Genomic DNA, 12,493 nt, shown 5'->3' on the forward strand with positions numbered 1-12,493 from the left:
CTTAAATTCCTGCTTCCCTCTTTGTATATTGGTTGTCCTGAGCAGTACATTTTTATTATGCATTTTTTAAGGTAAAGCTCTTATTATGTATTGTTGCCAAGTATGGTCTTAAGGAATTGATGAACCAAACATCGTGTGACCAACTAAAACTGTTTGATTCCAAAAACTATCCTCCCAAAAACGAGTTTACGACTTTCAAATTAAAAGTCTTTTGAATTACACTATATAATAATTTGCACAAGTCTATAAAAATATGAAATCTCTTTTTCGAAGTTCAAAGTTCAAACCACATTTTACCGAAAATACTAGCGTGCCCACACAAATTAACACACTTACACGCCAAATTAAATACCTTGGGTTAACTTGTCATAAAAATAGAGCCTAAAATCTTTCTAGATTTTCAAAAACCATCTCACTATACAAGTATACAATCTATAAATAATTCTCAAAGCACCTAATCACCACACAATCTAGATTACTTAATATTATTCCACACATGAACATTTCATGATTGACCTGTTAATAATACAATCATAAAATATTTGTTCCCCCAAAAGCATGAAACTTTAATTTCACTTTACCAAGAACCTTCTTTTAATTAAAAAAAAAGAAAAAGAAAATACAATATTCTACCATTTTAAAGCCTTTACAAATATTCTATTTTAATTTTGAAATATACTCCCCTTTCTTTCAGGCTTCAGTCTTTCTCTCATCTGAAACTGAAACACCCAAATTACATAAAAGGGCATTTTCTGTTTCAATTAGGGTTAGAGTTTTACTTCAATCTCAGAGGTTTTTGAAATTAACACAAATGAAGAAAGCAAAATTTGATCTTTTAACTAAAAAAAGATCAATTCAGTTGTTAGTAACAATAGGTATTCTTTATATTTTGTTAATGAGTATAGAATTTCCAGTTCTGTTGAGTTCTAGTTTTCTCACTGTGTCTAATGGTGGTAATAGTGTTAATGGTGTATTTAAATCTATTAAGCTTGAAAGTGAAGAAGAATTAGAAGAAAAAGATGCACCAATTAGACCTAATAAAGTTCCATTTAGAGTTACACAGAAATCATTTCAACCTTCACAGCAAAAAACTCCGAAAAGCCGAGTATTGATATCTGGGCTAGTTTTTAGTTTTAATACTAGTGGTGGGGAAGATGGTTTTTTAGAAAAATCAGCAAAGGATGCTTGGGAGAGTGGGAAGAGGGTTTGGGAAGAGTTGGAATCGGGGAAAGTGAAAATTGAGGTGATAAAAGAGGTTGTTAATCGAATAGAGACTTGCCCGCATTCGATTTCGTTGTCTGGGGAGGAGTTTAGGAAGAGTGGGAAGGTTATGGTGATACCATGTGGATTGACATTAGGATCACATATTACTGTAGTGGGGAAACCGTTTTCGCCACATGAGGAACATGATCCGAAAATAGCTCTTGTGAGAGATGAGTCTGAATCTGTTATGGTTTCGCAGTTTATGATGGAATTACAGGGGTTGAAAACTGTTGATAAGGAAGACCCACCTAGGATATTGCATTTTAATCCTAGGTTGAAAGGTGATTGGAGTGGAAAGCCTGTTATTGAGCAGAATACTTGTTATCGGATGCAGTGGGGATCTGGACTTCGGTGTGATGGGTGGAGATCTAAGGCCGAAGAAGAAACTGGTATGCTTTATTTTTATAATATTTTGATGTATGTATTACGTGAATGAATTAGGCCTGCAATTGAATTTTTTGTTTGAATTCATGGAGTTTTATATTGCGACAACTTTAATTGCTGCTAGTTTGTGGCTATCTTTGATCGATTGTCTGTGATATTTGCAGTTGATGGGCTGGTAAAGTGTGAGAAGTGGATTCGTGACGATGACAATCATTCGGAGGAATCAAAGACGACATGGTGGTTAAATAGGTTGATTGGTGCCAGAACGAAAAAAGTTACGATTGACTGGCCATTTCCTTTTGTGGAGAACAAATTGTTTGTTCTTACCCTTAGTGCCGGGTTGGAAGGCTATCATTTGAATGTAGATGGGAGGCATATTACCTCTTTCCCTTATCGCACTGTAAGTTTTCATTTGACGTCATAAGCAACGTACTTAATTCTATCAAAACTGTATAATTTCTCAAGATTGTCTGATAATAATGTATACAGGGATTTGTTCTTGAGGATGCAACTGGTCTGTTTCTGAATGGCGACGTTGAAGTTCATTCCGTTTTAGCTGCTTCCTTACCCACATCACATCCAAGTTTTGAACCACAGAAGCAGCTTGAGATGGTGAGCATGTGGCAGGCTCCACCCCTTCCTAGTGGACCAGTTGAACTTTTTATTGGTGTCCTTTCTGCTGGTAATCATTTTACTGAGAGGATGGCGGTAAGGAAATCATGGATGCAATCTGAACTAATCAAATCTGGTAATGTGGTTGCTCGGTTCTTTGTTGCCCTGGTAAGAGTTAACTTTTGTTAACTGTATATATTTATGTGTTTTTTTCTCTACAGTCTTTTACAATCACGATAAGGATGTACTTACAGTTATTTGGATTTTTTTTGTTTAGAATGGAAGGAAGGAAGTAAATGTGGAGCTTAAAAAAGAAGCAGAGTTTTTTGGTGATATCGTCATTGTACCTTTCATGGATAGCTATGACCTTGTGGTTCTGAAGACTGTTTCCATTTGTGAGTATGGGGTGAGTGTCAAAATGGGTTTCAAAATTAATGGACCGTATTCCTCCACAACATTGTAGCAGTTATTGATCTTTTGTCTTTCTGTTCACGACAGGTTCACACTGTGGCTGCAAAATACATAATGAAGTGTGATGATGACACATTTGTTAGGGTGGATGCTGTGATAAAGGAAGCAAGGGAGGTTCCCAATGACAGAAGTTTGTACTTGGGGAACATAAATTACTACCATAGGCCCTTGCGACATGGTAAATGGGCTGTTACATATGAGGTACAGACTTGCATTCTTCTGCAAATGCCTCATATCACTTTACTTCTCTGAGCACATCTCACTAAAATTGATGTCTAATTTGTAGCTATTAGTACTTTTGACTGTTTTGAGTGAATCTATGGGGTAGTTTTTCTTCTATCAGCAACTTTTATTGTATAACATGACTGTTGGCGAATTCCTGATTCTGGTCATACTCCCCTGCATTCTAGCTTCAGTCATCATTTTGCTTGAGTACATAATTTCTGCATTTCAAGTGCAAAATTGATTCCTGGACTTGGCTTGGAAGCCTCTTAATCTCTTATTATCATGCTGAAAACGAACTTTAATCAATATACTATTGGAAATTATTGAAGAACAACCTACGTCATTTGCTTCCGCTTAGAATCACTTTCTTGTTCCACCTAAATGTTTGCTTTCATTTTTCTAGTTTCGGTTACGGGATTCTCATTATGCTGTTTATTTATCTTCACAGATCTCTTTATTTTTATTTTCTTAGTCCCTTGGGACTGCCTTACTAATTTTACTATGGTGCACATGGTTTTGGATTGTTAAATGTTAATCTTCATACTGTAGAAATAGTAATATGTATTGTGGTTTGAGATCTGGCGGTTTAATGTCACTTCCTTAGAACCACTTCCTATTTACTCTCTTTTAGAATCACTCCCAATGTACATTCCCTTAGAACAACTGGCTATGTACATTCCCACGACGAAGATTGCCCTCACAGAAAATGCACTCTGAATTCGTTGTGTTGGTCCACTGTTACACACACTCACACACTTGGTGTAGGTTTACTTTTATATGACACACCCACACACACGTTGTGTAATTCTGGTGGTAAAGGGAAGTCTGCAGCTAAGAGTGTTGGTACTCTAGGTACACTTCAAGGCCCATCCCAGGGTGTATTTTTGCCGACAAATCACTCTTGATTTCTCAATTATGCTTTGTTTGTTTTGTTCTTCAGAGATCCTTAAAAGGTGTTCTTATGAAGTTTTTGTTTCTGAAACAATTATGTTTTGATTTGGATTTTACAGGAATGGCCGGAAGAAGTTTATCCTCCTTATGCAAATGGACCGGGTTATGTAGTATCATCTGACATAGCTAATTTCATTGTCTCTGACTTTGAGAAACACAATTTAAGAGTAAGTTTATTATGGGGAAAAAATGGTTTTACTCAGTATTCATCTAGGTTCTTATTGCATCATATGAATCTGGTCTAATTTTTCTGACAAACAAATTACATGTGCAGCTCTTCAAGATGGAAGACGTAAGCATGGGGATGTGGGTGGAGAAGTTTAACAGCACAAGGCCGGTGGAATATGTACACGACTTGAAGTATTGCCAATTTGGGTGCATTGAAAATTACTACACTGCTCATTATCAATCCCCTAGGCAGATGATCTGCTTGTGGAATAAATTGAAACAACACGAAGATCCTCAATGCTGCAATATGAGATGACATTTGATGTCGAATTTGGGTTACAACAGATATGGGGAAGCATGCTGCAACATGAGGTGACATTTGATGTCGAATTTGGGAAAGAACGGAGACGGGGAAACAAGTTTTGCAGTTGGTAGCATCTTGTAGTGTAAATTCTTCGTACAGGAACTATGTGGTAGTTCCATGGTTGTTGCTTTTCCCCTTTCAAATTCTTTAATTTTTTCTTTTTTCTATTATTTTCCTTTTCATAGGCCGAAAAAGATGGAGGCTTGTTACGGCTTATATTTGTAAAGAAGATTCTCAACAGCTGACTCCTGTAATTTATAGAAAAAGGCTGATGGAAATGAAATATCATTTAGATTCAGTCATTTCTTCCTCAGGAATATGGATACTCCAGTCATTGATACACATGAATTTGGCTACATATTAAGTTTTGCTACTGATATAATTTTGGAAGGAGTCCTTTAATGAAAATTCCCATTTTGTGGCTACAAAGACGTTTTTGGAGTTTATGTTTGACTGATTCTGGTCTTTTAATTAGGACATCTGAAAAGGATGTTTTCAAATCTAATTATTAGAAGATAAATTGGGTGGTTCTGAATGTTGTAGGGTATGGAGTTTGAATGAGCATTATGAAGTTTTTGCTTTAATTGGGCGAGTGACAAGGTACCTAAGCCTAGACAACCGTGTGGAAATTGGAAAGTCACCTATATCAACATTATCAGCTATTTATGCTTGCACTGAAAAGTCTTAGGAAAAATAAATACATTCATAAACGTTGTCTTCGTCATGGACCACAGGGAAGAATGTTGGGGCAATTCTCCATGGAATCTGAACATAGTAGTATAATGGAATCTCTATGGAGACAGAGATGGGAAGGTGGGGTTGATGACTCGTGGAATTTCAATGCTCAACTATAGGCGTAAAATCAAAGATGCTTCTCAACTTGTAAGTACATTTCCCTTCGCTGAAAACACACTTGCATAGGTTTTTTGTTTGTAATATGAGGAGACGCATAATAATCAAGAACAGACCATCTTGACCTACTTTTTGCAGTGGGTGCAGTGGGATTCTGGGAAGAGGATACCATCTCATGATTAATTCACTTGAGTTTTGGAAATTAACTTGGACAAAAAAGCTTCTAACAATTACACATCTACTGTCACCTCTCACTATATTAAAGCTAAGTACATCTGAGGTGGACTTGGATTTTCTATGTGGCAATTTCCCATTATTTTGTTCTGCCACGTGGACTACTTAATAGAATTTGTTATGCCACATAGATCATACTTTTTTAGAACAATTTCATCGAAAAAAAACTCTTACCAAAAATACCAATTTCTTTCCTTCGGCACTTCGTAAAAACTTCTCAAGGGATTCACTAGGTACTGGTGGAATAATTTTTTTTCTCTGTTCTTCATTAAGACTATCTCTCAACGGAGTTATTATTGAGCAAAATCGATTATATTGAAGAACCACCGAGAAAGAGTTCGCCATATGAATGGAATTAGAGAAAATGTATATGAAATTAAGGTAAGATCACCTGTTTATTTTCTTTTTACTAAGCGTGTTGATGTCGATATCTTATTATGGCGTTTGTGTTTCACTCATTCATTGTAAGTGAACTTCAGCCCGGAATTGCCAATGATATTTAGATGATCTGATCCTAATATTTTAGAACCTCTAATAGTCCAAATTTGTTTATTTTACATAACCTTTTCAAGTCTATAGTTGTGCATAATATGTTTCATGGTTTAATTGGCTGAAACATATAGAATTCCTTAATTGAAATTAGAATTTGCTGGTGGAAGGTTATTAGTTTTAGATAAGAGTTTTTTTAGTATTCCGTCCCCCAACAACTTTGCCAATTAGTATTCCCTCTCCATTTCTTCCATTATTAGTATTCTGTCCCCAATTTCACACATGACCAAGCAGCAGTTGTTGACTCGACTCCATCCAATCAGTGCATGTACAGTTACAAATGTGCCCCTACACAGGTAAAATAACCAAAAAACCCATTGACTTTTAAGACCAAATTCAATACCACGTGGCATCATCAGATCAACATAATTATTTTTCCTAAATGACACCTATTACCCTTGCCTTCTTAAAATGACCAAACTATCTTTACTCATGTCCCCATTACCACGTGTCATTATCCTGGCAAACCTCATCAACGGTCAGAAACATGTCATAAACAACACATCTCCAACCAAACACCTGTCCAAATATAAATAGGATGATTACACTAATGAGGGGAGCAAAGAGAGGAGGTTATGTGGCTCAAAATGTTGTTTGGTCGGTTTCTGTCTGTTGTTATTAATCTCTCTATTTTTTTTCTTCGCCAAACTCTCTCTCTCTCTACAGCTCCGTTCACTCCACACTGCTTTACAGTATACTAGTTGATATAAACTCAATCAGAGGAAATTGAAGTGCCGAATGTGTTTAATTGGAATACTATGATAAGTGGGCTAGCTGATTCTGTGAGAATGAAGAAAGCTAGACTGTTTGATGAAATGGGTGCGAGAGATTGTGTGACTTGGAATTCTATGATGTCGGGTTATTTTTAGAATGGAAAAAGTGGGGATAGACTTTAAATGTGTTTGTTTTTAATGATGTGGGATTTTAGTTGTGAGCTTGATCCTTTTTCTTTATCTTGTGTTTTGAAGGCGTGTGGAAGTGTTGAGTCAGGATTGCAATTACATAGTCTTGTGAGGAAATTTGATTTTGGAATTGGTTTTCTGGAAACTTCAATTCTTGATATGTATATTAAATGTGGAGCAATGGGTTCTCGAGCAGAACTTGCAATTGGCATGTTCTCTCACCAATTCACGTTTTTAAGGATCCCTCTGCTTGTTTTCTTCTCCATCAAAATCTCTCTTCTAATTATAATACATCTCATTTTCAAGACTTGAGTCATCAAGAAGAAAAAGAGATTTCAAGCAATGGGTATTTATTCTTTTCTTGCTAAGAAGAGAAAACTCAAATCATTGTGACCAAACACCCAAAATGTAGAAAACCCATTGTTCCAACCACATGGTTCAAGAAAAGGAAGTGCAGTCACAAACCCCTCAATCATATCAAAGAGATCGAAGTCCATGTCATCATCAGACACCTCTGCCTCTTCGACTTTCTCTTCTTTCTTTGATTCCGTAGGAGCAGGTGCTGCGACACCACCACCACGCACCACCGGAGGCAGCTACAACAACAGTAGCGCCACCACAGGCTAGAAGGAACTGAGGCCAACATGCTTGAGTTCTTCAGGAGCTTTATTGCTTTACGGTGACTACCTCGAGCATACTCAAGCTGGAATTTCAGAAACAACATGAGAAGAACTCCACTGGCGAGTAATATACTAATATTCCTTATATAACAGAATTGGGCCGTTGATTTGGGTTAGTAAGAACATGACACATGGCACAATCAAGTAAACAATAGTAAGGGCAGTTTCGTAACTTTACATGGGTAGGGGTAGTAGAGGTCATATTGGAAACATATTTGTTGGCATTGGATTAAATGCATAGGATGGTGACATGTGTAAATTTGATCCATTTTGGCTTGGGAGAGTCAATGGGTTTTTTGGTCATTTTATCTGTGGAGGGGTTCATTTGTAACTGCACATGCACTGACTGGACGGAGTCGAGTCAACAACTGCTGACTTGGTCATGCTTTGAAATTGGAGGCGGAACACTAATAATGGAAGAAATAGGGACGGAATACTAATTGGCAAAGTTGTTGGGGACGGAACACTAAAAAACTCTTTAGATAATCAACTGCCTGTGACTCTCGAAGGAATGATTGTTATTAATCTGCTATGATAGCGCTAACTCGAGCTGTGGATGTGGTTTCACTTAAATTAAAATGTCTAAAGCAATCCATTTCTGCCTTGCTATATGCATTTCTCTCTCTTCTAGCTGACACTTTAATATGAGAGATAGTCTTTTCTCTCGCTTAAGTGGCTTTTTACTATGCTTTCTACAATGCTTAAGTGAGACCTCTTTAAAGAGTTTGATTGTATTTCCACTTTCCGAAAAAGAGTATAATTTCAATTTGAATACTATACCCAAAAATCCTAATATACTAATGAGCCACAGGTAAAGAATTTTTGGATTTGAGAATGGAAGTACAACTCTCTCAAACTTAACGAATATGAAAAACACTTCAATTTGTTCGGCATATATGAAAAGCCCCAACTGTTCACTTTAAAAAATATGAAAAACACTTCGATATTTTTATTGCTTTTATTGTAAGCAATATGAAAAACACTCTGATTTGTTCGGCATATATGAAAAGCCTCATTTGTTCAATTTGACATCAAACATCAAGGTATTTGTTATTGACAGACCCCATATTGTGTTGGGCAGACTCCAACTAAAAAACAATTATTACAAGTGTGTCATTGGTCTAAAAAAAAAAAAAAAAAAAATTACAAGTGTGCCATTGGTCCTAAAAAATTGAATTTGAAAACCTCAAGCTTAAACGACCCGGCTAGGTCGTTCATTATGCAAACCCAACGATGTGGCCACACCGTTTGGACTGAGTCCCCAACGATGTGGCCACCGTTTGAGATTTGAACTTTGAAAAAATATAAAGTTCTGTTTTTTGGCCTCTTGACCGGTGTGGCGACACCGTTTGGACTAAGTCTCAAACGCCAAAAAATAGAATTTTATATTTTTTCAAAGTTCAAATCCCAAACGGTGTGGCTACATCGTTGGGGACTCAATCCAAACGGTGTGGCCACATCGTTGGGTTTGCACAATAAACGACCTAGTCGGGTCGTTTAAGCTTGAGGTTTTCGAATTCATTTTTTTGGGACCAATGACACACTTGTAATAATTATTTTTTTTGGGGGTGCCCAACACAATATGGAGTCCGTCAGTAATAGGACCCAACATCAAAAGCATGGTACACAACTCCAGGTTGGCAACCTCCCAAGTTTAAGATTCTACCATCTTCATGAGTACCCAAAAGTCGCACACCAATCCGATCCAAATGTTTTTCAGATAATCTTTATAGAACCTTCTATCTTTATACAGCTTTATACTCAGTTGTATACCATGCGAATATCTCGAACCTTCACACTCATTTTAGAACAAGAAGGCATTCTTGACATCTTAGCCTAGCTAGATGATTAAAAACCCTTATGGTTTCTGCTAGACTTTTTTTTTTTGAACAGTAAGCTAGGGTTTTGGCCTGACCCTTAACCTGCATTAAAATGATTTCTCAGATACATCTTTTCGTCATTATCCTCCCTTACAATGTTTTGTAACAGGGCAATCAATGGGGGATAAAAAGTAATACAATTGTCAGTTACAAGATGCTCTCTCGGGTCAGCTAATGATGCCAAAAGATCGATCTACTGCCCTATTAGGTTTTCTAAACACATGCCTAAACTTAATAAACTCAAAATTCATGCACATTCTCTGGATGGAAACTATTATATCCACATCTGCCATGGGGGTTCTTCAATCTTAGTGATAGCATGAATCGCTCTCAGGTAATCTGATGCCACTAAGACTTTCGAGATACCAATACGAAGACAAGTGGACAAGCCTTGGTGAATGGAAGTTAGTTCTTGGAATAGGATAGAGTTATGCAGGCTACTCCCTATGTATGCCGCAATCATGTCACCATTACTGTCATGAATAATTCCCCCAAACCCAGCACCTCTGTTGTTCACCGCACCATCTGCATCCAATTTCGCAATGCCCTCATCAGGTTTAATCCAATAACAAGGGATTACCATGCTCTCATTCAGTTTAACTTGTAGGCGAAGTGTTTGCAGAAGTTGTTGAGTCTCCCTTGTGTTTACAATATCCTTGATTTCTGCCTGCAAATATGTTCTAGTCTCCCTGACAATTACATCAACCAAATCCTTGGCTTGAAGATGTTGAATAGTTTGGAATACTTTCCTGTTCCTTTCTGCCCAAATCTCATGAACCGTGGCACAGATGAAAGCTCGATAGATGTCAGCAATGTCTTTCTTTCTCTCACACAATCTAAAAATGCTTGACCATTCTATTGGCATTCGTAGTGGTAGTGTAGAGACTTAGGAGCATCTTGATCCCATCCATCACTTCCCTAGAGAAAGGGCATTCTAAAAATTAGGTGTTTAGAATTTTCTTTTGAGTGGTGGCAAAAACAACATTTTGAGTGGTGTAGGACCTTTCTATATACTAACCTGTCATGAGTTTGTAAACTCCCCGAGAACAGTTGCCAAGTGCAGAAGGCATGTCTCAGGTGTACCCATCTCCCCCATACCAAAGATGCCCATCGGACTGTAGGAGATACCCTAGTAAGGGCTGCATAGGCAGAGTTGGAAGTGTACTGCCTTGTATGAGATGGAGTCCATATAACTGTGTCTTCAAGTAGATTCGAGTGTATAACACTATGAATCTGTTGTTTCAAATCTGAATCTTGAAGAAGCTGAATGTGGGCATTCCAACTGCCATTGGTGATCAAATCACTCACTTTGGCATTTGATGTGAGTATACCTGTCCAAGCATCTTTGGCTTGTAGATTTTGGTTTAAAGGTACTACTGAGCACCATAAATCATGCCAGATAAAAGTGCTAGAGTCATTAGCTATTCTGCTCCTTATGAATTGAGCTGCAATAGGTCTGATAGCGAGAACTTGCCTCCATACCCAAGAGCAATCTCTATGACATGCCATGGACTAGAAATGTTTACCTTAAAGGTGTTGATCATATACCCATTGTACCCAAATGCTTCGTTCTTTAGCCGCAATGCTGAACACAAGTCCATAATATGCTGCTTTGTTCCATCTGTGCAAATTTTTAAGGTTCAGGCCACCTGCTTCCTTAGAGAGACACATCTTATCTCAGCTGGCTTGATGCATCTTCCCTTTCAATTCAGTTCCACTCCAAATGAATCGGGCACAAATATTAGAGATAGTATCAAGGATACTTTTGGAAAGTATAAATGCTCATGCCCAATATACATGGAAAGATAGGAGAACAGATTGAACAAGTTGAACTCTCTTAGCATGTGATAGAAATCTAGTTTTCCAATCAGGAATTCTTGAAGTGACTCTCTGAATGAGTGGTTGGCAGCCTTTAATCCCCAATCTTGCTGCAATAAGGGGAACTCCAAGATACGTAACTAGTGGATGAATAAGGTTCACCTGTACGTTGGTAGCTAAGAGGTTAGCATCACTCTCTGATAAACCTGACTGGACTATACACATCAACCAAGAGCTTTTACATACCATGCTTTGAATGTACACTTTTTTTTTGCAACTCCAGTATATATGCAAGTGTCTTCTTTAAGTTCTCTGATATGATGACAGATTTGGAAAATCAATAGTAACTCATGATGGCTTCCCCTTGAGGAGTTGTTTGGTCATTATTTATTTAGCTATCATCTGTTTAACTAAGAGAGATGATGTTAGTGCTCATAGGGTGTAGTGTTGAAGTTGTTTGGAGATTTTATTTATTTTGTCTAAGATAGATGCTTTTACTGCTTATTGGATTCAGCGTTAAAAGACATATTTCCTATAATATGATTTGCTAATTATATGTTGTATTATATATAACAGTATTTTCCAAGGGTAGGATATCATCAAGTGTGTGTTGTGGTGTAATTAGAGGCAGTGGTATGTGTGTGAGAAGACGTGGGCAGTTACTAACACTAACGCTAGACATCATCGGTAACGACACTTCTGTTGAATCTCCCTAAAGCTATTATAAAGACAACTACCAATTTCGGTGTGATTGGGGAAGCTATACACACGCAGTACATGTACAAGGGCGATGATGCTATCAAAGAAGTTACCGAAAAAATCTAATGCCCATGTCAGGCTTTGAAATCTCTTGCCAATCTACAAAGCGAAGTTGCGACATAGTGTGATCAATCTGTGATACTGATTTACCATATAATGGAGAAGTCCTACTTTTTTATTGGTGTGTTATTTACATATTAATGATCTTTTCAATAGTTGTAAGTGTGTGTAGAAGATTAACCATTAAAAGTATCTCTGAGTGGTTTTCCTATCTTCGTTATCAAGTATTCATTCTTCTTATATTGAACAAACGGACCTTAGTTACCATGTGAAAAGATGTGAAACAGTGATTTGATATATATTAAATTAGTTACGTTCAAT

General features: G+C 37.2%; 1 protein-coding gene and 1 long non-coding RNA gene across 2 annotated transcripts; both read left to right on the forward strand.

Annotated features, from left to right (window-relative positions):
- Positions 1–660: 660 nt before the first annotated feature.
- LOC147497790 (hydroxyproline O-galactosyltransferase GALT6-like) lies at positions 661–4,736 on the forward strand. The gene is made up of 7 exons (XM_086560094.1): positions 661–1,652; positions 1,812–2,047; positions 2,137–2,427; positions 2,537–2,665; positions 2,758–2,931; positions 3,966–4,073; positions 4,181–4,736. The coding sequence occupies exons 1-7, from the start codon at positions 812–814 to the stop codon at positions 4,388–4,390; spliced, it is 1,989 nt and encodes a 662-aa protein (XP_086416220.1). The 5' UTR covers positions 661–811; the 3' UTR covers positions 4,391–4,736.
- Positions 4,737–5,658: 922 nt separating this feature from the next.
- On the forward strand, positions 5,659–7,133 carry LOC147497791 (uncharacterized). The gene is made up of 2 exons (XR_015195248.1): positions 5,659–5,905; positions 6,740–7,133. It is a non-coding gene; the product is annotated as an uncharacterized LOC147497791 (long non-coding RNA).
- Positions 7,134–12,493: the final 5,360 nt, after the last annotated feature.

This window comes from Coptis chinensis, chromosome 5 (genome assembly GCF_015680905.1).
Source record: "Coptis chinensis isolate HL-2020 chromosome 5, ASM1568090v1, whole genome shotgun sequence".
Lineage (NCBI taxonomy): Eukaryota > Viridiplantae > Streptophyta > Magnoliopsida > Ranunculales > Ranunculaceae > Coptis > Coptis chinensis.